The sequence below is a fragment of the Sebastes fasciatus genome, chromosome 19, assembly GCF_043250625.1.
Source record: "Sebastes fasciatus isolate fSebFas1 chromosome 19, fSebFas1.pri, whole genome shotgun sequence".
NCBI classification, from domain to species: Eukaryota; Metazoa; Chordata; class Actinopteri; order Perciformes; family Sebastidae; genus Sebastes; species Sebastes fasciatus.
The window spans coordinates 10039454-10067176 of NC_133813.1; the positions used below are offsets into that span (position 1 = coordinate 10039454).

Genomic DNA, 27723 nt, shown 5'->3' on the forward strand with positions numbered 1-27723 from the left:
GAGATCTCAGGGAATGTGTGGTCTACCGGCTCAGCCAAAACAACAAAACTTCACTTTCTTCTCAGCTGCGGAGAATCAGAGGGGCCTGCAAGTTTTTTTCACGAGGCTGAGGTGTCATGTCCCACCGCTATATAACAGGGAAGAAATGTTCTTAATCTTAATCTCACATTTTAGCCACGGGTTTGCAATTCTGGCCTGGTGTTTAATATTTCTTTTTATATTTAGATTTGTCATATCATCATTCCATATGATTGCCTTAGCTGGCTGAGACTGATCATTGTTACTTTACTTGTTTTGTACAAATTAACATTTTTTTTTTTTAAATATCTGAAATGACATGCTGGACATCGGTCTCATGTGATCCCGCTATCAGCTCGTTCAAAGAATTGTGTCAGCTGAATTAAAAGAATAATACATAACCAAATGTTGACTCAGTGTATTTCATCAGCATTAGTTTTGCAATTATTTGGCTTCGTCCACATGCTGAAGTCCACTCTCTTTTTCAGGTCCACAGAAATCACCCTTGTATTGATTATTCAGCTTCAATCTTTCTAACACAAGTTTTACCGGCTAAATTCTATGTAATAGCTTGAAATACAGGTGTATGTAAAATACAAACTGTAACCAAAATACAAACATGTACCTGATGATGAGCATGATACAGTATGTCCCCTTTAAAGGTCCCATATTATGCTCATTTTCAGGTTCATACTTGTGTTTCTACTAGAACATGTTTACATGCTCTAAGTTTAAAAAAAAACTTTATTTTCCTCATACTGTCTGCCTGAATATACCTGTAACGCTCTGTTTTAGCGCATTTCAACGGAATTACAAACGGAATTGCGTTGCTAGGAAACAGCTTGGGTCCATGTTTACCTCCTATCAGCTGATGTCATTCACATACAATGCAACAGGAAATAAAACTGGGACACATTTAGAATGTTTATGTTTAAAACGGTGTCAAGGGTCTAAATATTGTATATTTGTGACATCACGAATGCACAGCAAGTGCAGGCCAGATTTTACTGCGCATGTGTAGTACCCCCAAAGATATGACGCGTTGATGACGCGTGAGCCAGCCTCCTTTCCATAGGCCTTGACTGCAACCAGGAAATAAACTGGGACACATTTATGGTACATGTCCACAGGGGCGTGTTTTATCGCGAGGGGACGCAACGCTTCCCAGCATTGGACGCTTGGTGTGCTGTCCCTAGAAACAAGGCACTCGGCTCCTGATTGGACGAACGCTTTCCCACCGTTGGCTGCTGCTCCCAGCTTTCAAACCGGAACCAGTATGGAGGCTCGTTTGGAAACTTTCTTCTCTTATTTCATGTAAATAGTTCACTGAAATGTGTTTCTGAAAACATTTGAGGCGAGAAATAATCCATGCAGTTGATGAATCTGTCTTTAATTTGGATCAACAACATTTATTTAAAAGATCCTTGGGAGTTTCGAGAGGCGGCGAGTCGCGTCGGACGCCCGTGATTTGCATAAAGTAGACGAGCCCTCAACTTTATGCAAATGAGGAGCGGGCGTCGTGACGCCTAGTCTCTCGAATCGCGACGCCACACTACTAGAATGCATTGCGCGGCTGCTTACATAGACAATGAATGGGGAGCTTGGGAAGCACGGAGGCTGTGGACACGTACCTTTAGAATGTTTACATTTAAATCTGTGTAAAGGGTCTAAATATTGTATATTTGTGACATCACCGATGCACAGAAATCCTATAACGGCTTGTTTCAAATGCCGAGTTTCTGAATACGGGCTGTGTGTATTTCCCTGTGGATTGAGTGTTTTGATACTTTCACAGTATTTATATATCACTTAAACCTGCTTTATAATAAAAAAAAAACATAAAAATCTCACTTTTTTATAATATGGGACCTTTAAGGGTTAACGCTCAACCCGTCATATGACGCGCAGCAGCATCTCGCGTCATCTCCACTCCTCTTCTCTTCCGCCTCTTGTCTCTGCTTTCTCTCTCTCTCTCTAACTTTAACCATGTTTCTCTCAGTTTCATGTGTTTGACATCTCATGTAGCAGCCGGGCGTCGTGTGTGACAGTCGGACGGGTAGTTGTGTTACATGTTTAGTCCTCCTGAACTGCTGAACAGAGAGAAACTGTCACATTCAGAAACAAACCGAAGCTAGCTGCTCGTTAGCTACCTAAGCTAACAGCTGATTAGCCTTCAGGAGAATAACGTCGCTGTGAGGCAACCAACCAGACTCAAAGGTGAGGAGGAGGCTGCTCTTGTTGTGTGTTTTTCAGTGTGTTTACACAACATGTCAGTGGTGGTGTGTGTGGAAGACAGGGGTTTAACACAGGGAATGAAATTAGCACCTGCACACCTGCCAAATAACAGGATCAATGTTGACTGGCAGGTAAACAAATCAGGTCACCTGTCACCATGGCAGACAGGTTTTCCTCATACCAAGAAATATCATTTTTTAGAAGCAATTCCTAATTGTCTAACCTGATTTAAGGTTACTTGATCCACATTTCTACTGTCTGTTACCACTGACTCAGTGTTGCAATACATTGCAAATCGATTCTCAAAAACCTTGTATTGATTTGTAATTAATAATTGATATGCAAAGATTAACTCAGTCAATACTTCACATTATTTGCAAAGATATGTGCCCTCTGTGATAAATGCAAATGCAGATCCTACTAGTCTGATTGCATAGATTTTAGCACCTGCACACCTGCCAAATAGCAGGTTAAATGTTGGCTGTGGCAGGTCAAAAAATCTGGTTTTCCTTATACTAAGAAATATAATTTTTTAGAAGCAATTCCTAAATTAAAAATAGTCAAGGATTTAAGGTTACATGATCCACATTTTTACTGTCTGTTACCACTGACAACTTTATTTATCCCCAAGGGGGCAATTCATTTGTAGCATTCCCAGTCCATACATACAACAGACAACAGACAACCAATAATTAGTTAAGTCAAAGGAAACATATTAAAGGCATGGGGCAGTTGGAGGGACAAGTTACAATAAGAACCATATAAATACATAGGATTATAACAATAAAAGACAAAGAAAATAAGAAACAATATATGAGAACAACATATCTTAAAGTTCCTCTAAATAACAGTCATTTAAAATGGATTTGTTCTCCTTAAGGGCACATTATAAATTATAATGTCGGCCTGAAGGCATCAGAGAGAATTCAGCCAAAAGAATGTGATCTGGTTGGCTGATAATTTGTTTTGCTTTCTCAGCCACCTGTTTCTACCAAATTATGCCCAAGTCCTTCTGCTGAACTCCAACAATCTCCCTTAATCACAAGGGGTGGAAAGAAAATAGATTTTAGCATAGATTCTTGCATAGATTTTAGCACCTGCACACCTGCCAAATAACAGGGTAAATGTTAGCTGTGGCAGGTAAACAATTCAGGTCACCTGCCACCATGGCAGATTTTCCTTATACTAAGAAATATAATTTTTAAAAAGCAATTCTAAAGCCTAAATTAAACATATGATGACACTTTATTTTACAGGTCCGCAAATTTCATGGTAATTAAGTTATAATTAGCAAGTAACCTATTTGAAATTTCTTTGGAATTACTGCTAAATTTACCCTAATACTTACCTCAGAATTTATTGAAAATTACTTTGTTTATAACAAAGTAATTTTCAATAAATAAAAAATTCAAAGTTGTACTGTTAGATATTTGCCAAAATATGTCTATACCAAATGCACAAATGGGTAAAAGAAGAAAAAGTACTAACATACACTACGCTACGATAGAAAATGAGAAGATACAGTGAAAATATCATCAGGAAAACTGGCCTGTCAGCCAGATGAAATGAAGATAGCATTGGAGGTATAGACAATAACAGTTATCTGTGCTCACAATGTGAGTACATTGTGTTGTGTTGTTGTTGTGTGGTCCTTTCAGCACAATGCTGGATGGACTCTAGTTTCACATTTTATTATTTTAGGAAATACTTGTGGTTAGGCTAACTGTGTTTTCTTCTTGTCTGAATGCAGCTTCTATGAGCTACGTCTGTTTGGTCCGATCAGAGGATGTATCCGCCTTCCAGAAAGGACTTCATCTCTCTGACACTCAGTGATCCGCACAGTCACACTTACAACAACGGCAAACACCGGAGACAGTCCTGCTGGAGGGTGAGTGCTCCTGTAGTGCAGATCATGGCTCTAGACAGTTTTACCACTTTGACACAAGATAATGAGATTTTGCTCAACTTGTGTTTGACAACTTCACACTTGCAGGTCCATGCACATCACTGCTATACCACAGAGTTATAGTTGATGGCAGTGTTGGAAGATACGGATAACATCTTGTACCACAATACATTATTTTATAACATGATACTAGAGGCAGAGTTAACAAATTAAAAGACAAACCTGAATAAATATATGGAAATCACAACAAATGCAGATGCTTCCATACAGGTTCACTGAATGGATTGATTAGTTTAAAAATGATGTGAATCATGTGCTATGGCATTCACAGTCACCAGGCATAGATGGACATAACAGCTTCGGTTCCCCGTCGGAAAGGGCTGTCTGACGGCAAAGTAAAGTGGTGAAAATATTCTAAAGATAGCATTGATTTTTTTAGGTGGCTAAAAATATGTTTCGCTGCCGCCCCGTCATCAGCAGTACATTGCTTTGGTTCCGTGCGATAACTCCTGTCTGTTTCTCGAAACTGGGGTCGTGCTGACCGTCATCTACTGTAGGTAATGCACTTACTATGGATAAGTACCTCATACAATCTAATCTATTAAAAAACTCTCTGGCTGTTGACGTATACTGTATATTGTCACATGGCCCAGTCCTACAGAAGTTGATGGCTGTAAGCATCAAACTGCTTGCTTATGCTTCTGATCACTTCACTGAGTAAGAGCATTTCTGACTTTATGAAATGTATCTTTTGTGAGACAAATCAATTCCTAGGTTTTAGTCTACCCTTCCTACGCCTCCTTTGTTGTGGAGCAGCCTGAACTTTCCAACTCCCCAGATAAAAGCATCCCCTGAGCACGTCTCTGATCACTCCGCTGAGATAAAACAAATTCTGCTCATCTCACCGTCTCACCGTAATATGTGGCATAATACAAACAAATTCCCAACAAATCTGCTTAATTTTTAACACAGTCGGACCACCCCTCAACACTTCATTGTCAAATTAACAATAGGAACTTATATATAGATATAGATATAAAACACTAAGTAGTATTTTAATTTGGCTTTCAGAAAATCTGCTGATACCCTGATCATATGCAAAAACACGTCTTAAATCATCATTTCACTACTACATCTTCTTTTTACAAGAAACCACAACAGCACGGTCCGCTCTCATAAAGCCCAGGGAATTAATTTAGTTATTTGGATTGAAACGGCAAACCAGTGCTTTCATCGACTGATCTGTAGCATTTTATTTCAGCAGTATATCAACGGACAGTTCCTCTATAAAGGCAGTTTTACAGCAGAGACGTCGATCTGGCCCAGCAGCACTCCCCTCCCCTGTACCTGCGGGTCGTCAAATTTGATTACGGTTTATGGTCCCCGAGAAAACCATTCTCTGCAAATCATGTTCCTTTTGAGTGGCTTGTTGGCTCAGTGTTTGTGTCCTCACACAGTGAAAAGGACTTCTCCACGTGCTTTACCCAGTATTAACATGTCATTGGTTATCTTCAATATTTCCAAAGATATGCAAGTCAGGTGGAAGCTCATTGTTATGTATGTGAGTGTGAACAACCAACCTGCCGCGTGAGTCTCCCTGCCTCCAGCACAGTGCAGAGACAGAAAATTAATCATTGCATCTTCTTCATTGTGCAGTATCACCTTTTATGCATTTTATTTTTTTATTATTTGAAGTAACATCAGGTGTACAGAAACATGCAAATAAAGCACAAATGTAAATGATTGTCGCTCCATATTTTGGTATTTTCCCCCCAAAGACCCCCCCAACCCAACCCTCACCCATTGCCGATGCAAAAAGGCTAAAGAACAAAATACAAAGTTAAATAAAAATAAAAATAAAAATAAATTAAAAAAAAACAAAAAAAGAAAGAAAAGAAAAGAAGATAAAAAAATAGTTATAATAATAAATAAATTAACAAATGAACTGTTAGTGGTCATTTCTGTTTACATAATTCAAACTTTATGATGTCATACATTTGAGCTGATGGAGAGAAATACATTTCTTATGCCATAAGTCTATTAGTCTGCACAAATACACTACGTCCAATTAAAATTCAAACATATACTACAAAAAATACAAGTGGTCTTAATCATACGGAAGCACTGTTAGTCTGTCAAAATAAGATAAGGTATAGGTATAGTAAAATTTATAAAAGTAAAATTTTGTATCACCTTTTAAAGAACATTACTATATTGCTGTTCACATATTCAGTTGTCATGCCGGGGAAAGAATAGTATACAGTTGTGTTGATGCCATATACAACAAATGCCTAGTTGATCAAATATGTTTCCTGAAAATTTGTAGAAATGCTGTTGATGCTGTTACATGGTATTAGCAAAGTAAAACGTCCCCTGAGATGAAGTCCGTTGAGTGTGTCGTAACAGCTCACAGACGATGGCTCAATAGTTTCATGGTATTGCACATGTGTTAATTAGAGCAGGTAAGAGAGTGGTACCACTGTCTCCTGAGAGACCCCGTCTCTGTCCCTCCCTCTGCACGGCTGGGTTGAGCTGCTTACTTAGATAGTTTATTTGTGAGCTGTCACTGGAAAAAGATGTTGAGTTTATACAGGGTAAGCAACCCCACAAAAGCCATCAGGCTCTTCTCTTTGTCACTCTGATATTTTCAAAGGAAGCATAAATGAGATCTGAGAGATATTTTAAGAGGGGTTGGGGGGGGGATGTTAGAATCTGCTGACAAATGCTTGTGATTTGAATTCAGAGTTGTTGGACATGTTTCAGTTTAGTTAGCTTTGTTTTTTTTTTTATCTGCCTACAGAAATGGAAGCAGCTGTCTCGGCTCCAGCGAAGCCTCATCCTGTTCCTGCTGGCTCTGCTGCTCATATTTGGACTGATCTCCTATCCCAGCATCACAGAGCAGTGGAGAGGTAAACAACGCCTGCCTGCACAACGCTGAACTCACACACACACACACACACACACGCGCATACAGTCAGAGACAAAGTCTGTCATATACTGTAATGGTCTCGCTGCATGACTAGCTGAAGCTGATGAGTTGGATTGTCTGTGTGTTGTGTTTGGTGGTGTTGATAAATTGCAGTGAATTATTAAAACACCACATGAGACGCTGTGATAGTTTCTCTCTTTGATTAGATTAGCTTTTGTGCTTGTTTGTGCACACCTGTTTGCTTAAACTCAATTATACCTCCACATGCACTATATTTGATTTTCATACACACTTATAATAATAATAATAATAATGATAATAAGAAATTTAATTTGTATAGTGCATTTCAGCCCAGTCGCACAGCAGTTCATGAAATAGTCACGGAATTGAATGTATTGATTTGTGTACATAGATGATCAGCACGAAATCAATTCGTATGTAATCCACACAAGTGTGAACCGGGAAGTATAAAGAAAACACAGGACTTTCTCCCAGGAGACCGGTGTTCGCGTCCCATGTGAAACCACAACTCAACGTTGAATTATTTGTCACGTAACTTCCGTACTTAAGTTACGCCACTTCCGGTGTAATTTTAACCCAAACCGCGAATCTTTTCCTAGATCTAATTAAGTAATTTTGTTGCCTAAGCCTAACCACGTTGATCTATTCCTAAACCTAACTAAGTAGTTTTATTTTGAAAAGACTGGAGTGGAAATTGACACGTGTTGCATGAGTGTCACGAAAAAAAAGGTAAATTCGTGTCAATGTACACGAATCAAATAGATAAAATTTCGTGACTATTCCACGAACTCCTGTGAGACTGTGTTGTGCATTTCTAGGACTCAAAGTCGCTTTACGCTAAGCAGCGATGGTGGGACAAATAACAGACAACATGACTCAGACACACAGGGATGAATGAAGCGGGGGCTAAGAGAAAGCAGTGGAGAAAAGATGGGTCGGGAGGCGGGATTGGAAGAGACTCATAGTCTCTAATGTCTTAGGTGAGGGAGTTCCCTGGGAGCTGCCCTGGAGAAGGCTCTGTCTCTGAAGCTGCGCAGGTTGGACTTGGGGGTTGAGAGAAGGCAGGCTGAGGTGGATCTGAAAAAACGGAGCTTTCTGAAGATCTCTCTCCAGAGTAGATACATCTGTGTTTATGTGTGTGGACTGGAAAAACTGAGCTTTTATTGGAAAGGATGATTTAGTACGTATGCCTGCTCAGCCTTGGTCTGAGGCTAAAGGAGGACGTATATATTCAAGGTCAGACTCGGTCAGTTGGGGGCTGTGTGGTGGTAGTAGAGTTAGGAAGACATCTTTCTGTGGCCATCTCTGTGAAGAGTCTTTTTTTAACATTATAAAATGTATTTTGTCAGACGACTAATATAGTGATAGCTATATAACAGTAATATAGTTAGCTGACATAGTGTGGACTTGGTCTCAACTTGTTTTCTTGTTCATCCTGTGTGTTCAGGGTTGCCTGACAGGGAGGAGTGGCTGGATTTGAATGACAGAGAAGTGAAGTATGTTGCTCCAGATGTGAAGTCTGAATTGGACCAAGATCCAGGTAAAGCTCCGCCTCCTGTGGCAGGGCCACACGTGGGGCCAGCTGTGGATCCAGATGCGGGTGCAGATGCTATGGTGATGGAGCCCAGAGGACCAATCGTGCCCATTCTGCCTAAACCTCCCATTAAGGTTGGACTTGTGTTTGTATTTATTTATTTATTTCCCATCAATCAACATCAATGAAAAAGTTAACATGCTAGAATCGGCCAAGATTGAAGGCACATTTTCATCTGCAATTTGTTACCAGAATGCAGTATCATTACTTGATGTATTCTCTTTAATTCAGTGCTGCATGTGAATTTTAGATGACTTGTACAGTTTTGGTTTGTATTGTGCTTTTGTATAGATGTAGCACTAAAGTAGTTAATGTTCATTGTATCTGACTGGGAGAGGTAGTGAAGAGGTACATCCATCACTGGTGACAAATCTGGAACTGTCCCTTATGTGACAAACATACCTCTTGATGCCAATGCCCTATGTGGACTATATATATTTAGATTCTTATTAGTTTATATATCCACAGAATAAGGCATTCCCCAACAAGAGAGGTCCTCCGAACCTGCACAGAGATGGAAATATTTCAGACACAGTCGGTGGGGAAAAGCCAGTGCAAGAGGTGGTTCCAGATGAAGGAGGAGAGGAGGAGGACAAAGAAAAGAAGATTGTCAGGTGATCTTTTTTTCTGTTCTGTACAGAAGTGTTTGCAACTGTTAAGGAAAGTAAATGACATGTTAACATGATATAGCTCAGAATATTGGATTAAAGCATTTTCCAGCAATACGTGTATCAGAGAAGCATTTATAAATGACACAGGCGTAAGACAGGTTTTTTAATTTTGTCTCGCAGCTGGAGAGGAGCGGTGATCGAAGCCGAGCAGGCCACAGAGCCGCCACCCTCGGCCAATGAGAAAGAAGCTGCGGCGCCCCCAGCCGACCCGGCTGACACTGTCCCTCCGGAGGGTCAGTACTGAACTCGCATTTTTAAAATTCTTAATAAGGTCTTTATACAGCAAGTGAACATGACAAATTAAATGGAAACGTATGTGCTTTTCAACCTGGACTTGTGGGGACAACAATTTTTGAAATTGGTCCAGTATTTAGTGAGAACATTGTAGACGCCAGCCGCTACTCGGGCGGCAAACGAAATCCTTCCGTCAATGTACGTCCACTAAAAGTGCTTGTTTTTACCACTGACAGGCTCAGATTGTTATTATAAGTGTCTGACAACATTATGGAAAGGACCCTACAGAGAAATGAAACCTTTTTCTTACTGTGAACTTGATCCAGCATTGTGTCTAACCAAGTCTCGCTCAAGGAGTAGACTCGTTCTGAAATCTCGCGAGGTGAGAGGTGACTTGTTGCCGGACGACGACGGTGGAAACTTGAGTGTGAGTTGGAGAGAGGAGTACCGGTGTTGTCAGAGTTTGTTCTGTTGGAGTACAGAAAGCGTAGCTTAGTGTTGCCTAAAATATTTTGTCATGGCTGAATATTTAGCTGATTTCGACAATGTGGATGCAACGCGAGATTTCAGAACGAGACATCTCAGAGCGAGACACACAATAACAAACAGACTGGATCAAGCGAAAGGTAAAGATTTTATTTCTCTGTAGGGTCCTTTACGTATCAGACACTTATAATAACAATCTGAGCCTGTCAGTGGCAAAAACAAGCACTTTTAGCGGACGTATATTGACGGTGCGAAATTGCCTGTAAGGATTTATTGTAGCCTATTTCACGGCTGCAGCACTCTCCCTCAATACTGGACCAATTTCAAAAAGTGATGTCCCCATTTGTCACTTACACACAAAAACATGGGAAAACAGGATCCAGATTGAAAAATACCAAAGTTATCCTTTAAGGTATTCGTTTTTTTGAATAATCCACAAATATTTTAGTATAAAATGTCAAAAACTAACAAAAGAATTTCCAAAGTCACGACTTCACATCTCCTTTTGTCTGACCAACAACCCCAAAGCCAAAAATGTTCACTCAACAAAGATGTAAAAACGCAGAAACCATAAAACTTCATTGCCATTCTTTATTGTTCTCCAGCCCTGTATCATTGAGATCCTCCTCTCTCATTCTGTTCTTTCTGAAATTGAGAAAAGTTCAAACTTTTCTTACTCCACTGAGAAACTTTTCCCCTCGAGCACAACATAGCATTGTCCGGCTCTACTGGTATATGCTGTTTAAAGCCCACAAGCCTGTTTTTTTACTTGAAGTTTGAACATTTCTAACTCGCAGCAAAAAAAACCCTGCTGTGCTCGAAGCAGCGGTATCAACTCATGGTACAGAATATTCCTTCTGCTGAAAGTAATCAGGAAATGAGCCATGCACTGTTGAGAGAGAGCATCTTGGAGGAAACACAGACTTTTAAGATTACACCTTCATTTCTTATTCATTCCTTTCTTTGTAGTTCCAACTGAAACTGTGGACAGACTGGAGGCAGTACGCGATGCCTTCAGACATGCATGGAAAGGCTATAAGGACTACGCCTGGGGTCACGATGAGCTCAAGCCTATCTCCAAGACTTTTGGCGAGTGGTTCGGACTCGGTTTGACGCTCATTGATTCTTTGGACACCATGTGGATTTTGGGCCTTAAAGAAGGTATAGTATGTCAGTTATTCCCTCTCTCTTGAAATATTTCAATACCATACTAAATACAATACTGATACAGAGTTTTCGCATCTGTTTGCATCCACTCGCATCTTTCCATTTTGTACTTTATGTACATAATTGTGCCATTTCTAAATGGTAGCTTTGCATTTGGTCTTAAAACTCCATCGATTTTACACATCAGTCTGTTTGCAGGTGTTGGAGAGTACTGTTACATATGGGGAAAAAATAACTTGTATAAATCCTTTGGTGCTTCAGAGGGAGCTGCGCGGAGTCTGTTGCGTTGGTCCTGAGGTATCCCTCGTGAGTCCGACAATGTTATAGGAGTGCAATGTTAAAGGTGCTAAATTTGAAATTCAGAGCATTTCTATTGCCTCTACACGGCTCTCAACATGGCTAACAGTGCAAACAACGGCAACGGTGCAGACAGACCTAACAGTGTTAACCTAGGAGGGTTGGGGCCGGAGTTTGGGCGCTACGTTTCAGGGGCAACACTGCTGACTTTTCCCCACCGACTGTCTGGCCGTCGCTAAATCTGGTCCTCCCTCTAGGTTACATGTTGGAGAAGAGTTTGTGTTGCTCAGGCTCTATCTGTTTGGCGATGCCTGGAAGCAACTTGACATCCTCCTGGATCCATCCCTTCATATGTTCACATTATATGTATCAGTTTTTATCATATGGATTGTCTATGTTGTATTTTCATCATGTTGTTACTCTGTACACATGACATCTATTGCACATCTGTCCGTCCTTGAAGAGGGATCCCTCCTCTGTTGCTCTTCCTTAGATTTCGTCTATTTTTCCCGTGTTAAAAGTTTTTTTTTTTGGTTACGTTTTTCCTTATCAGATGAGAGGGTCGTACTGTAAAGGACAGAGGGTGTTGTATGCTGTACAGATTGTAAAGCCCCCTGAGGCAAATTTGGGATTTTTGATATTGGGCTATACAAATATAATTGACTTGACTTGAACGCAGTCAGTCGGGACGAAGGTTAGGGTTTTCTTTTAAGAATCTTACAAAGCCTTGGTCGAGGCTGTCTCTGGAGTTTGTTACAAGAGCACTCGATCATGTCACTTGAGGCAAATACGTCTTTGATCCACCCTGTTAAATTTGTGTCATCAAATGTAATTCTTTCTTTCTCTCTCTTTCTCCTTCCCACTCTTGTACTCTGACACACTCCACATAGAGTTTGCAGAAGCGAGGGACTGGGTAGAGAAAGAGCTCACCTTCGACAAGAACGTGGACGTGAATCTTTTTGAGACAACCATCCGAGTCCTCGGGGGCCTGTTGAGTACCTACCATCTATCAGGAGACCAGCTCTTCCTAGAGAAAGCTGTGAGTCCGTCCATAACAAGACATTCTTGCTGTCCTGTTTTCTTCTGTTGCCTAGTTGTTTTAGAGCAGAAGTCTGTTGAATGAGAATGCAACCCATGTAGCTTTATCGTAAACTACATTGCCTCTCTTCAGATTTACTGTTATGGTAATGTTATGTGTAAAGCTGTTTTCAATGTCACTGATGCTTACCTCTCACAAGACAGAAAAAGTTAGTTCCCCATTTAATTCTGTTTCTTCTCTCCACTTAAAGAAAGATCTCGGGGCCAGGTTGATGCCTGCCTTCAAAACTCCCTCAAAGATCCCGTTCTCAGACGTCAACATCGGGAAGGGAACGGCCCACCCCCCTCGATGGACTTCAGACAGCACGCTGGCCGAGGTCACGAGCATTCAGCTGGAATTCAGAGAGCTGAGCCGCCTCACCCAGGACCCACAGTACCAGGTCTGAGGTTGCAGAAAAATGTCCTCTAGTGTGCGTGTCTAATCATTTTAAATTTGGCATCGCTTCCAGTTCTCAGAGAAGGAGTGAAAAAAGATTGGAGGCAGTTTATATAGATATTTGATGAAGGGGTTTCGGTTCGCTAAAAATCATACATTGAGTACAGCGTGCAAACACTTGTGTGATTGAAGTGACAAGCATGAGCTCGGATTTGCTTTACATCCCTCATGTTGTCAGTTTATGAGTGATTCTAGAAACCAGAGCTCGCTCCTGAAGATTTAAAGCCCGACCTGACATTAATTTGAGTGATTTCTGTCATAACCTTAGCCAGACCTGTGAGACATCGCTTTTGATGAGCCCAATTTCATCAAAGTGTGAAATTGCTAATCATTTTCCAATGATAAATAGCTTAAAACAGTATTATCAGCAGTAAGTGAGGTGAGGCTGTTAGGTTCATCATCTTATATCTAGACATTAATGGTAGCTCTTTTTTAACCTTTCCAGGAGGTTGTGAATGAGGTGATGAAGCAGGTCCACAAGCTGCCAGGCAAACACGACGGCCTGGTGCCCATGTTCATCAACACCAACAGCGGCCAGTTCACCCATAAAGGAGTCTTCACACTTGGTGCCCGGGCAGACAGCTACTACGAATACCTGCTCAAACAGTGGATCCAAGGCGGCAAGATGGAAGACGAGTAATTCCAATTTAATATTTCTGAGCTGCTGTTCTGTGTTTGTGAGAGAAAGCCACTGAACTGGAAGCTGGAATGACAGAGCAAGTACCGAGACACATTTTGAGAATAACATGACCTGACATGACATTCAGTGTACTGTAAGAAGTTAGGATGTACGGCTTACAAGTTTCAGCTACACCAAGTCAGAGCTGGGAAATAATTCAGTATTATCACATGTCCATTTTTAGTGGAATCATACTGTAATGATTCGGGCTGTCAATCGATTAAAATAGTTAATCGCAATTAATCGCATGATTGTTCATAGTTAATCACGATTAATGGCGAATTAATCACACATTTTTTATCCGTTCAAATTGTACCTTAAAGGGAGATTTGTCAAGTATTTAATGCTCTTATCAACATGGGAGTGGGCTAATATGCTGCTTTATGCAAATGTATGTATATATTTATTATTGGAAATCAATTAACAACACAAAACAAAGACAAATATTGTCCAGAAACCCTCACAGGTACTGCATTTAGCATAAAAAATATGCTTAAATCATAACATGGCAAACTCAAGCCCAACAGGCAACAACAGCTGTCAGTGTGTCAGTGTGCTGACTTGACTATGACTTAAACAAAACTGCATGTGATTATCATAAAGTGGGCATGTCTGTAAAGGACAGACTCGTGGGTACCCATAGAACCCATTTTCATTCACATATCTTGAGGTCAGAGGTCAAGGGACCCCTTTGAAAATGGACATGACAGCTTTTCCTCACCAAAAATGTAATATAAGTTTGGAGCTTTATTTAGCCTCCTAAAGTTCGTTAAAACGAATTTGCGTTAACATGTTATTATCGCGTTAACTTTGATTCTGACTTAACTCATATTACACAGCCCTAAACAAAGTCACTACAGACTGACTAGTGTGTCTGATATAATATTGACTAATTTTTCTATCTGTCACATTTCCTGTTGTTGTTGTGTCCAGCCTGTTGGAGGACTACCTTCAGGCCGTGGACGGAGTGAGAAAACACCTTGTGAGACGGACGGGGCCCAGCAGATTGACCTTCGTTGGAGAGTTGTCCCACACCCGCTTCAACCCTAAAATGGTAGAGATGCTCACCAAAAGTCAGTGTGTGAAACATGTGGGGTGTCAGGGGGGTCACAAGCCCTTAATGAATCTACGACTTGATGAAAACCTCAATCAGTTTTTTTTTGTGATGTTGTACACTATATGTGTATATTTCGTGGCCAACTTATCTACTGTGTTTTTAGAAGTACCACCCACAGCACAAGGACCCCTGATTGTCCTGGGGTATTTCGCACACTGCCAAAACTCAATGAACTCACATCACAGACAACGGCCGCCTTGTTCAATCAATCACCCTTTGTGCTTTTGTTGAATCAGTAGCTGTACAAACTCATGGGCAGTCAGTCTTCCTCTCCATCAGCCAGTCCAATCAATTCCATCTCTCATCAATACGTCTCATTATCAGTGTCCTCCTTCCTGATTGCACTTCTCTCTCGTCACTCCACAGGACCACCTTGTTTGCTTCCTGCCAGGAACCTTGGCACTGGGGGCCCACAACGGCCTCCCGGGGGACCACATGGATCTGGCTGTGCAGCTGATAGAGACGTGTCATCAGATGTACAAACGGATGGAGACTGGGCTGAGCCCGGAGATCGTACACTTCAACCTGATATCCAGTGATGGGAACGATCTAGTTGTCAAGGTAATAGCAGAAAGATGGTATTTGATCATCTTCTTTTTCTTCTTCTTTTTTATTATCATTATCATTAATATTTTTACTTTTTCATTCATTTGTTTTATGTACTTCGTATTAGGGCTGTCACGATTCTCCTGTCAAAGATTTGTTTTGCTAAATGCAGTACCTATAAACCGATAAAAAATGTGTGATTAATTAGGCTATATGTAAATTCAATTAAAACTAAGAAAAATGCTCTAAATGGCAATTGACTTTTACAAAGTGTTAGTTAAAATACTAAGCACCAGTAATGGTGGAAACTCTTGGATGTGCATTTGGAAGCACTGTCTTTCCTTTAGCGTTATACATTGATGCTTTCTATTGAATGCACATTGTGTAATTTGAAAGAAGCTACAGTAACCAAAAGGAGTGAGAGCCCACCACTGCATAAGTCTAAATTTGTCCTGGGAGTTGTGTCCATAACCTTCCTAACCCTCGTCAGTGCTCATTTTCTTTTTCATTAACTGCTCTAGGTTTATCAAAGCATCCAATATTATTGTACTCGTCTCCACCGTTGCCTTCATTAACCTCAAATATAAGTATAAAACGTTTTATTAGCTCATTCGAATTCTAGGATTAAACACTGAGGAAATGAATGTCAGATTATACAGGCTTTATTAATACATTTCCTATGAGAAATTTAGCTTGAACTAACCACTGGTGGAAATGGGGAACACTTGTTAAACACCCGCGGGAATCAAAAATATATTTGTCCTATGATTGCGTATCCTTGGATTTTCGGTTTGCAATACACAGATTGATTTACATTTACGGTTGATTATAGACGCTTTTATTCAGGAATGGTAGAGATGAGATAAAACTACAAAATAAGAGAAATAAAAAGAATACTAATGTAAGATAAAATCATAAAAAAGACAAAGGTTACGCCAGAGCCTGACTGATTGTTTGTTTGTTACTGTTTTATTCAACATCTGAAGGATTACTTGTACAGACAGGCTTTTCATAAACTCATTTATTGTATTTATTCTGTTTTGTTTACTTAAAACCTTAGTTGACAAAACCGTAGTGCTTCCATAAACTGAATTCTACGATAAGTAACCTTTTTATAGTTTGCATTTTGAAGTTGGCAAAGTCACATCTAGCCCAGGAGGTTTTCAAAACATCTGTTTTTTGTTGATTCTTTGTGCTTTGGAGCCATAGCTAATCTCTTCTCTGCCTTTATCACTTTCCCCTGCTATGAGGGAAGCACAGAAACGTGTGAGCCACTGCTGTCCAACTTTCCGTTGTGCAGTTATATTTGAATGTGTCTGCTCTTAACTTGTCGCTATGCTCACTGATGTTATATGCAGGGTGTGATTTGCCCGGGGGTCTATATATCCCTGCCTCAGCTGAATTATTTTAATCCCCGGCGGGGACAAAATGTATCCTCCCCTCAGTGTTGTCAAGACGTGTAGTTGCTGTAGCTGCTTAGACATGCAGTATGTTGATGTTCAAGTTTGCGTTTCTAATATCAGGGTTTTCCCTGCTATTGCTGGAGGGCATTGGGGAGGGGGGGTGTTAACCAGGGTGCTCTCCTGGTAGAGTGAGATATCATGTACTAAGGCTGAGGCCCTACTGCAACGTCCCAGGTTCAAATCTAACCTGTGGCCCTTTGCTGCATGTCATCCCCTCTCTCTCTCTCCCCCTTTACTGTCTTTATCTGCACGATCAAATAAAGGCAAAAAAAGAGGCAAAAAAAAATGTTCACGTCCTGCAAAAGCATAATATCACAGATGAGAGCGAATCATCTACAGTGCAAACAACAAGCAGAAAAAGAAAACAGAAGTCCATCATCAAAGCAGACCGTTTTCTTAGTCTGACAAGTACGCATTGACAGCATGTTGTGCTATTGCATTTTGAGATTATTTTCAAAATATTGAAATTTATAAATAAGTGTTTCGTAAGCCAAGTGGCGCCATCCATGTTACTGAAAGATGGATTTAATTCTGGCATGCTAAATTAGCATTTAACCTTTTGTTTTGTTGTGTATGATCGCATCCTATTTGTCCCCATGAGGAAAGGGCAAAGCTAGAGAGGGAAAATATCACGATGATGAATTACATCTTTTTTTTAAATTCAATGAAAATCTTTAATTAAAGTTCAGAAACAGACATTGTTAACAGACTTCATAGTCTACGCAGGTCAACTGTGGGTCATGATTTATTTTAACCCCCCTCCCTGGTTACATGTGCTCATCTTCTGTGGGACTGCCTCCTGGTTGAATAAGGGTCAAACAAAAAAATGATCTTTATCTAATCCTTTTTTTATTAATTAAAGTTCTCCTTTTATCCTCCAGCCTGCAGACAGACACAACCTGCTGAGACCAGAGACGGTGGAGAGTCTGTTCTACATGTACAGGTTCACTAAGGACACCAAGTACAGAGACTGGGGCTGGGACATACTGCACAGCTTCAATAACTACACTAAGGTACACACCAGTCCTTATTTCAGCTTCGAATTATTTACCACATCTTTTCATTATCAAGCCAATTTAATTAAAGTATATATTTTTCTATTTATTGTATAGAAATATTTGCATGCAACCTCCTCTATTTTAGTCTTTAGTGTACCATGCATCGCTATGTTTCATTACAAATGCAAAGTCCCCTACTCACCATTGCACTCTTTATAATTTGGTGAGTTGGACATCATTGACCACTCGCAGAAAACAGCATGGGTATATTTTTATTTATAAAGAAATACTAGATAAACTTCCAGGTAAATAAATAAAAATAAAATAATTTAGCCACAGTGCCTCTATTGGACTGCAGGAAATTCATAATTCCATAAGGGCATGACAAAAAATCCTGAAGAACGACTGCCAGAGCACATGCAGGACTGTGCCCAACCCAGCAATTACATTAGAGTTTTATCTCCTTTAACCACCTGACCATACATCCGCCTCTGCAGGTCCCCGGCGGCGGCTACACGTCCATCAACAACGTCCGTGACCCCGTAAACCCCGGGCCGCGGGACAAGATGGAGAGTTTCTTCCTGGGTGAGACGCTGAAGTACTTGTACCTGCTCTTCTCTGACGACATGGAGCTGCTCAGTCTAGACAAGTACGTCTTTAACACAGAGGCCCACGCTCTCCCGATATGGCCCTCCCCACCCAAGTGATGTCGCATCACATACAGGAGACGTCTGTAAAGATCAGGCCCGCAGAGTCCTGTGTGAGTCAGAGACTGTTATTGCCGCTCGGTCAGGCAATTCTCTTAAAGCAACCGTCCAGGCTGGACCGCTGTGTTGAGCAGTGACGCGGACCTGTGCCGTCCGCCTGGTCTTTGATACGTTTTCCTTGTGGAGGAGTTTGTTTAAGTTTTTTTTTTCTTCCTTTATTTTTCCTAAGGAAAAGGTTTGTGTTAGAGCTGGTCTCTAATGTAAAAAGCTTTTTTAAAATCAGCTCAAGATGGAAGATGGTGGGAGGGCTTTATTACGAGGGTGACTGGGATAGTTCTTGTATGTATGTGGCAACAACAATCATGTCATCACTGGGTTTTTTTCTTTGCTATGTGAGGTGAAAATCCTCATTAGTCTTACTTAGTCAGGTGTCTTGGCTGTGAAGGAGTCCACACATTAATTCTGTGAGCTCACCGATGTTTGAAGGAGCTGTAACCAATGATAGAAAACTCTGGAGCGTGTTCAGCTACATTTATATTTAGCAGATTGCTCTCGTGGAGGAGTCTTGTATGTAAAAGTCTTTACTTTGGCGGCACCCAGTGCACTTGCTCATGTATAAAAGTGACATTAAAATACGTGAACTTGTACTTTTGAATCCCTTTTGGGGATGTCTGTCCCCTGTGTTGTCCCATCCTAAAGAGTTTAGGAGCAGAGGGCAGCTACAGTGCAGTGTCCAGGGACCAGTTTCACTTCTGAGCTCAGTGGCTTGCTGAAAAGCAAGTGCAACGTATTTCCTAATACCTAGCATGCGTGTCTTTAATTAAATAAAGACTTTAAGTAAAGTACTGGGAAGTTTATGGCTAGTAAACTTGCCATCACCCAGTGGGTACATTCTCGTTGCGTTGTTTTCCAGACTTGTTTTCTTGGAGGTCACCGGATTAAAACTCTATCTACAGTATAATGGTTATTGTCACCAAGATGGGACGGTTAAAGAACTGTGAAACCCCAGAATGCATTGCACTTGCAGTAATTTAACATGGATTACTTACTCGTGCTCTCATGTAGCAGTGATTCTGCAGATAAAATGTTAAAGGGTAACTTTGGTATTTTTTCAACCTGGACCCATGTTTTTGTGTCCGAGTGACTAATGGGGACAACACTTTTTGAAATTGGTCCAGTATTTAGGGATAACGCTTCGGAAGGCAGCCGCTAAATGGGCTGTAATGTAATCGCTCGGGGAAACAGCTCACCGTCAATATACGTCCACTAAAAGTGTTTGTTTTTGCCACTGACAGGCTCTTGATACAGTAGCCTATAAAGCCGCTGTGGAAAGCAGATTGTAAGAATCACTCACATTCATTCATAGATCAATACAGACTCATTTAGGCACACTGACTTTCCTGCTTTAACCAGTGTTTAATTGCAATAAATTATTTATATTTTGAGCATTAATCTGTTGTTGCAGCACATTTGCGGCAAGTATTTAGTAGCATTGATTTAATGTGCATACATGATTGTATAGCCATACATACATACGTACATACATGCAGTGTCAATATTTATTGTGAGAGAACGCAAAAGTAGTCCTCAAAAAAATGTCAGTGTCCCTTCAAGGGCTCCGTACACTTGGACACAAAAACATGGAAAAATAGAGTCCAGGTTGAAAAATACTGAAGTTACCCGTTAAATATGGTAAAGCTTACTGCACAGTCACACGTCTTTGTGTTTTTAAGGGAGGTGTGGTCTGATAAAAAGTTTGAAATTGAAGCTATATAGAGGTCTATTGAATGAATCAGCTCTTTCAGTCTGGGCTGTGCACATGATGACGTCTTGTTTTACTGATGAATGTATACATTGTTCTTTTTTTTTACATTTGGTCATAGAGGAGCACTTGTTAGAAAGTGTGTTTATAGGCACTCTTGTTCCCCTGGTTTTGATTGAATTTGGAGTTGTATTCACATTTGTTTAACATTATAGAGTGTTGCAGGGATGATGTATTTTTTGTAGGCCAACCCTGAAGATAGAATCGCACGGTTTCCCTCGACATAAACGAGGAGGGTGGAAAGAGGAAATCATATCTTTGGGTTACAACACATAAAATCTGGTCAGCACTCGTGGAAATTGAGCCAACGCACGACCCCAGCTCCAGTTACACTGAGCATGTGTTATACCCCATACCCCAAGACCCGTGTCCCAGCCTCTTTCAATAAGCCCTGGACATAAAGACAACGGGATTTTTCCATTGGATCCATTGCATGACTTCACATAACCACCACTAAGCTAAAGTGTTTGGTGTGATGACATTTAGTCGTCTCATTAAGCCTTTTGTAAGCAACCGCCTTTTTTAAGACACTTAAAAGCTTCAAAATTCAGTGAGTGGGATATTTACCGACGTATTTTATATTGTAAAACATTAAAAACCCTCTTAAGCTTGTGTTAACCACAGACCTTATTTCAGGCGTCTTACTAAAAACCCATTCAAAAAAACATTGACTTCCAGACGAGGGAACCGGAAGTGCTAAAATGCTAACTCATATCCAGGTTTTAGGACTCATTCCTGCAGCACTCTATATGAAGGGGAAGTAATGAAGGCTTCCATGCAGTCTTACATTTGCAGTTGCTGCTCAGTACATTACCATTCTCTGTGTCAGGGACAAGATGCACGCAGCTGCTCGTTCATCCTCTTTTCACAGACGACTTGTTCACGAAATGAAGTTTGTCGAATTGTTTTCTTCATACTTGAAGGAGTTTGATTCATGCTGTGTAGCAATCCCTGACTCCCCGTCAAATGTGATGTAGAGCTGTGTGGGAGCGCTTGTTTTTCCATACGGTAACATTGACGAGTCAATTTGAAGGACATATCCGGTTGCTTTGAAGTCACTCTGTTATTCTACTATCACTTTCAACTCTTCAGTCCAAAAAGGAGCCGTGTCTTGGATCTTGTTTCCGCGATTTTGAAACGGACCGTCATGTTTAACCATCTTCTTTTGTTAATGAACTTCTGTCTAACAGAGAGCCATATACTGACCTACATCGTTGAATGTGCACTACGTTTGCCAATGCTCTGCTGTGCCTATTGAAATGTATACTGTGCTACGGTGGTTTTGTTCTGTTTTTTATTTTTATTTTTTTAATTATTATTGCTGCTGTATCAGTGGTGTTTCTTTGTGAAGTGCTCTGAGTGGAAGTTAGATTCTACTTTGGATGGGTGGGTGATAAAACAACATGGGTGTAAATACTTTGTGTAAATTGTTTCTAACTTGTTTACTGAATCTAACGGTCGTGTGTCAAGAAGGGAACCAGCAAACTGGGGAAACTCTCGCGAGATGGTTAAGGTTCGGCATTGACCCTGGAGTAGTTCAGGTTAGGATAGTTTGTCGGGCAGCGAGTCTGGCGAGAGTTTTTGCAAGTTTTTGCAGATCTCAGATCAGATTTCACAACTTGCGAGTTCCCTTCTAGACACGACCGAATCCAACCTGTGTGTCAGCTGATTATTGAGCCCTTTCTGGTTTTGATATTCTGTGTCTTCATGTCAAAAAAGTTTTAATCAGGTCATTTTGTTTGTGTCTTTTTGTCAAATTTTTGGCAATCCATCCAAATATCAGTGACAGTGTAACATTTATGGAGATTAATGTCTGATAATTGAGTGGTTTTCTGAGGTTTTTGCAATGTCTTTTGCTCCACATTGCAAATGGGAATTAGATATCCTAATTAGGAAATATATTAAAACAAAAAAAGGCTTACTTGATGTGAGAAGAACATCTGTACTACAACTTGAAATTGGTTCATTCACAGTATTTCATGGTATATCTATCCATCTATCCATTAATCCAATTTTAATTCCTGATGCATATAAAATGCTGATTAAATTTGAGATTTATTACAGCACACGCATTAATATGTTTCTCTATTAAGCTTGAGTGTTAATGTAACCACATTCAAACCAGACTTAACCTGGAAGGGAAGAGTTACGGCGCTGCAGCTGTCGTGAGGTCCTATCGTCTGCTGTAGATTGTTTTTGTGACTTTCACAAAAAAAAAAAACTAGGGCGGCTACTTTTTGGATATTCTGCTGCCATGTAAAATTAATACAGATGCTTTGTTGGAAATGCCAGTGAAACTAAAGCCATCCCATCACCAGATCACACGTTGGTGTGGGGGAGGAAGCCAAACTGAATCACTCAGTGGAAATCAGCCATGAGTGTAATAATGTTCTCAACATAATTATACGTAACTAAATCTGCCAGAAGCCTTTCACACTTTAAAGGATAAGGCTGGCGTTATTCTATATTTTTTTAATTGTCAATAACAAAGACCAGCCTGTCAGAGGCACTCGGCCCCGAGGCCATTGGTTCCTACTGAAGATACAAATCTAAAATAAAATATAAAGTTTTTAAAAGGCTCAGTAATCTCCTAAAACAGCTGGGCACGGTAGTTTTTATCAACCGTTACTCAAACAGGAGGAAATAGCAGATTTGTTGGGGACTCTTTTCAGCGGCGGATTAATACACATTTTGTTCACTTGTTATTTACAGCAACAAGGCGGTGTGTGTGGGATTCATTTAAGATGAACTACAGTGTGTGTGTGTTCATTGTAATGAAGGAACATGTCACTCAGTGAAACAGAGTGACTCATTGATGTGTTTTTAACAGTTTTTGGATAACAATGGAGCTCTGCTTTTTACTTTATGTGTGGGTTTTTTTCTGTATTTGGATTGAAAACGCATCATAAACCTGAACTATGTGTGTATCCACAGAGGGATCTGTTAAAAATGATCAGATAAGATGGTAACAGAAATGATAAAATACCCGAAATGATTAATTTAGCTCCACGGTGAGCTCCCACAGAAGCTATTGAAGTTAACTCTGCTTTGTCATTTCAAATTCTCATTATTTTTCACACCTGATTCCTCCACATAAAGGAAATTGGGTAGACTAGTCCCTTTTTTTTTTAAATATATAAAATTGTAAGATTGATTCTCGAGGTTGTATTTCAAAATCTTGTCTAGATTTTTAAGGTTTTGTGAAACAAACGAGTATGTAGGGCATTTTGACCTATTCAACTCTCTTATATTAGCTGATTGGCTGAATCTTCTACTTGTGATGGTGATGATAATTATTATTAATGTGATTATTATTGAATCCAAGCCATAGCAAAATGACAAATCTACTATTTTACATGGATGTTGGTGACAAGACATCAGCAACAGTATCTTGCCTGCGGAGGTTTCTGCTTCAAGCGACTCTGTATCAAGGTCCAAAGACGTCGATCAATATTGTTTTTGCTTGCTCAATCGATTAATTGATCCATGCTAGAAAAAAAAAAACACACACACATCTTGACACAGTAATCACTTCTCTCCATGATAACAGAGCCGGTACGGTGGCCTGCGAGTCGATAGCTCATCTGCATACTTCAAAGAAACGCTGACATTTATTTATTTCAGTTTGTCGTTTTCCACTTTTTCATTTGAGTTCAGTTTTCAGACTTGACAAAGTTTTAGCAGTTTCTCACGTTTGCACTTTTCATGGAGCTTTGTTTGTCATTTATCAAATCCACGTTCACTGTACAGACGACTGACTGAGCACTTTGTAACTCAAGTTGTGGCTTATTGCAATGTTCACTGAATTCAAACTTTATTCCTTCCATCTCTGTTTTTGAATAAAAGCTTTTCAATGAAGGTTGTGGACTTTATCTTGATCTGAATTTAACTTTTTTAGAAAAGCCTGAAGAACAATCAAAGATTCAGTATGCTTGGAACAAAGCCACGTCTTAGCCTCCTCCTTCACAGAGTCCTGACCTCAACCCCATCTAACACCCAACTGTGAGCCTTATCACCCATTATCCCTGTTGGATACTAATGCTCTTGTTGTTGTTGTTGTTGTTTTAGCAGCAGATTAACGCCCGTGGTTTTTAAATGACATTGTCCACAATCACATACTCAAACATGATCTCCAGCTGCCTTTGGCTGAATGCTAACTACTAGATATTAGCAGTGCTCTAACACCAGGGGGCAGCAGAAACCACCCATCACTGTCTACAAACACCCCCTACTGAACCTAATGGATATGATGGCTTATAGCTGCTCAATGCACAAAGCAGTGCTCTAAGAGGAAATGCATTTCATATTCAAATAGTGAAGTCAGAGTGTGTGCACACACGGAGTCTCTGCAGCAGGTACAAAAGGAAGGTGAGGAGCAATAGAAAGAGACTCGAGCATGTGCTGCTGGTGCAATACAGTGCACTGTATTGCACCAGCAGCAAAAGCATGGAGTCCTCTCTTAAAATAATAATTTCTTTCCTCAAAATTCAGTCATTAATTTCTCTTTCTACATAAGAACACCTGCAGCACTTCCTTCATTATGTCACCAAGTGACTCTTTGCCTGTTTGACTGACACACCATTAGGAATGAAAGGACATCCAAATCTGTGGATTAACATGACTGATGTGTTTCATATGATACAACTGTCTCCGCAGGACAGCATGTTGAGCGCCTACTTTCACTCTAACGACCAGAGGATTTGCAGGTTGCTTGCTTGTCCAGAAAAATGACTGACAAGTCCTCAGACTCACAGTTGGTAAGACACCTGGAGAGAGAGAGCCCTTTTCAGGACTTGGTGAGTAGCTGCATATGAAATAATGCCGTATAGGCTGCAGGACAGGACAGAAAGATATCTCCTGAAAAGGGGGATGTATATTTATTCTATAAAAGAGTCAAAGATGAGGTGGAAACATACTGTTTTTTAAGTTTGTCTTTTGATTTTATTATTATTATTTATTTCATTTTATGTATGTATTTCTTCTTAAAATTTTAATAATTTGATTGTATTTATTTATATATATATTTTTGTTTTCTTGGCAATAGCTTTATAGGCAATTAAGCCACTCTATAGACAGGCAGACCCCTCTTGTTTCCGTATTGGGTAGGAGTTGGGGGAGTTTGAGTGAGTTTGAAATAGAATGACTGATGTGTATATATTGTAAAATAATAATTGCAAGTCATAAAAAAAAGAGCTTTCGCTCCTCACTATGAATAAAATAACCATGTCTACCCATTTTAATGTGGTATTAATGATGAATAGGCAATACATAGATAAAGATTCATATATAAAAGATCTACTTATTGTGTGTTTCACTTTTGTCAGGTTTGTGCTGAAGTCACTGCTGCTGCATTCAAATAAAACCTGACAGAGAAATCCTCATAAGAAACACAGAAGACCATAATTAACAGTCCAGGCTGGTGGGGGAGTGAGAGACAGTGTTGCACCCTGAATCATACTGTACAGTCTGAAAAAAGGAACATATGATTTCCAGCCTCCTGACATTTATTGCTTTCTCTCTTGACAGCTGCTGCCGAAACATGTGGCGAGTGTGACTTCTCTAAGAACAATAAATGTACAGTACAGTAGAGACATGACACACATGTTGTTTCTGGTATTTTCATTTCAGCCTCTGAGAATGTGAGAGCTCATATCTTAAATTGTCAAGTTGTCACATGTTTTATATCACATGTTGTTAAATGTGTATACCTGGAAGCTATAGATTTAATATGTTCTTATTGACTTGATATCTCACCATCTCAGTCGCTTTGTTCTGTAGCAACAAACCTGGATATGGCGTTCACATGCCACAATATCCTGGTTTTTATCGGAGTACTCCACATCGCATATCAAGGTTTCTCAAAACCGGAATAATGCCTGAGATATTCCAACGCACTCTATGATTACATCCCTGGTGGTAATCAATGAAATGAAATGTGATCTGTGCCGGCTCTAGCCCTTTTGGTGCCCTATTGGCAAAATTCGGATTTGGAGCTCCTCCCCCACCGCCGGCGGCGCCATGCGGTTAGGGTTAGGGTTCAACCCCCCCAGAACCCTAACCCCAGCCCCGTAAACCGCAACACACATCAGACATCAAAATGGTTTTAAGACAAAAATTAAGATTTTTAATCCATCTATCTATCTTTTAATCTATAATAAATTAATTTATTATGATATAAATACAAAATTGGTCCCTGATATTGTTGGCTTAAAAGTGTTAAGTCAGAACCACAACAAGAGTTACAGGGTGAAAAATGTATTTATTTATTTGTTCATATGTTACCTCAATGCAGAAAATGCCCTAGGCGACCGCCTATATCTTGCCTACGCCTTAAACCGGCCCTAGATGTGATGTTAGTAGTGAAATATATTGGTAGATTTGATAAAAGTTAATGCCCACCAACCAGCAGCAGAAGCACACACCCACACAGGATCATTTAGCATTGATCCCATTAGTGTTTAGCTGCTACCAGAGTGGGATTTACTGCTACAACCAGATGGTTTAGACTCCAAATATAATCCAAACATTCTTTAAATCTTCTGTGCATAATTAGATTCTCAGGTTTATGTTGCTGTTGTTGACTTGAGGGACGCTGTGTGGAACTACTGTAGCAGTCTGTGGTTTGGCTCTGAGAGTTCGCTCGAGGCTTAAAGCTGCATCTCTCTCCCGAAAGAATACCAAGAATACGTTTTCGGGAACTAATTGTTGCCTCAGGGGGAATTTAGGGAGATCTTCGCAATGAACTCACCAGCTGTCAGCGAGCTTTATGCCAACAAATTGGGTCCAAAAAAGTTGTTTGAATAGCTTCACTTTCACTTTGCAATGTATTCAAACTTGGTGAGTGTTGCCTTGGAACAATTCAGCATGTTGCAAATTGTCTACACTATGTGTATATCTCCCTGCCTGTAGGGTGATGTGTTTGAATAAAGGTTGGATTTGAAGCTGGATTAGAAGATTGGGAGCGATACAATCATCAAACACAAGACTTTCACCCAGGAGACCGCTGCTTGTGTCTCGTGTTCACAACATTCAGTGTGATTTTCACTGTACAAACGTAGTCATTTTAAGCCCAACCATGTTGGTTTTTCCTAAACCTAATTACAGTGGTGTATTGCCTGACCCTAAGCACAGGTTTTTGTTTACTTCACAACATTAAGCACCTGTTTACTGCGACCGAGGAGTGACGCTGAGAGGTCTGACAAAGCGTCAGTATATGGCGAGTTGGGGTGAGAATGCACTACTATCTTAATGAAACATGGACATGATTCACTACATGTTGCCGGTTTCACGCTATTCTTC

General features: G+C 40.2%; 1 protein-coding gene and 1 long non-coding RNA gene across 2 annotated transcripts; both read left to right on the forward strand.

Moving 5' to 3' along the window:
• Nucleotides 1–1928: 1928 nt before the first annotated feature.
• Nucleotides 1929–24282, forward strand: man1b1a (mannosidase, alpha, class 1B, member 1a). The gene is made up of 14 exons (XM_074617004.1): nt 1929–2235; nt 4004–4141; nt 6960–7068; nt 8557–8777; nt 9172–9317; nt 9495–9607; nt 11064–11255; nt 12449–12597; nt 12848–13036; nt 13538–13728; nt 14705–14825; nt 15255–15449; nt 17779–17910; nt 18393–24282. The coding sequence occupies exons 2-14, from the start codon at nt 4040–4042 to the stop codon at nt 18600–18602; spliced, it is 2070 nt and encodes a 689-aa protein (XP_074473105.1). The 5' UTR covers nt 1929–2235; nt 4004–4039; the 3' UTR covers nt 18603–24282.
• A 378-nt stretch (nt 24283–24660) lies between these two features.
• LOC141757353 (uncharacterized) lies at nt 24661–26020 on the forward strand. The gene is made up of 3 exons (XR_012591626.1): nt 24661–24792; nt 25081–25220; nt 25749–26020. It is a non-coding gene; the product is annotated as an uncharacterized LOC141757353 (long non-coding RNA).
• The last annotated feature ends 1703 nt before the right edge of the window (nt 26021–27723 follow it).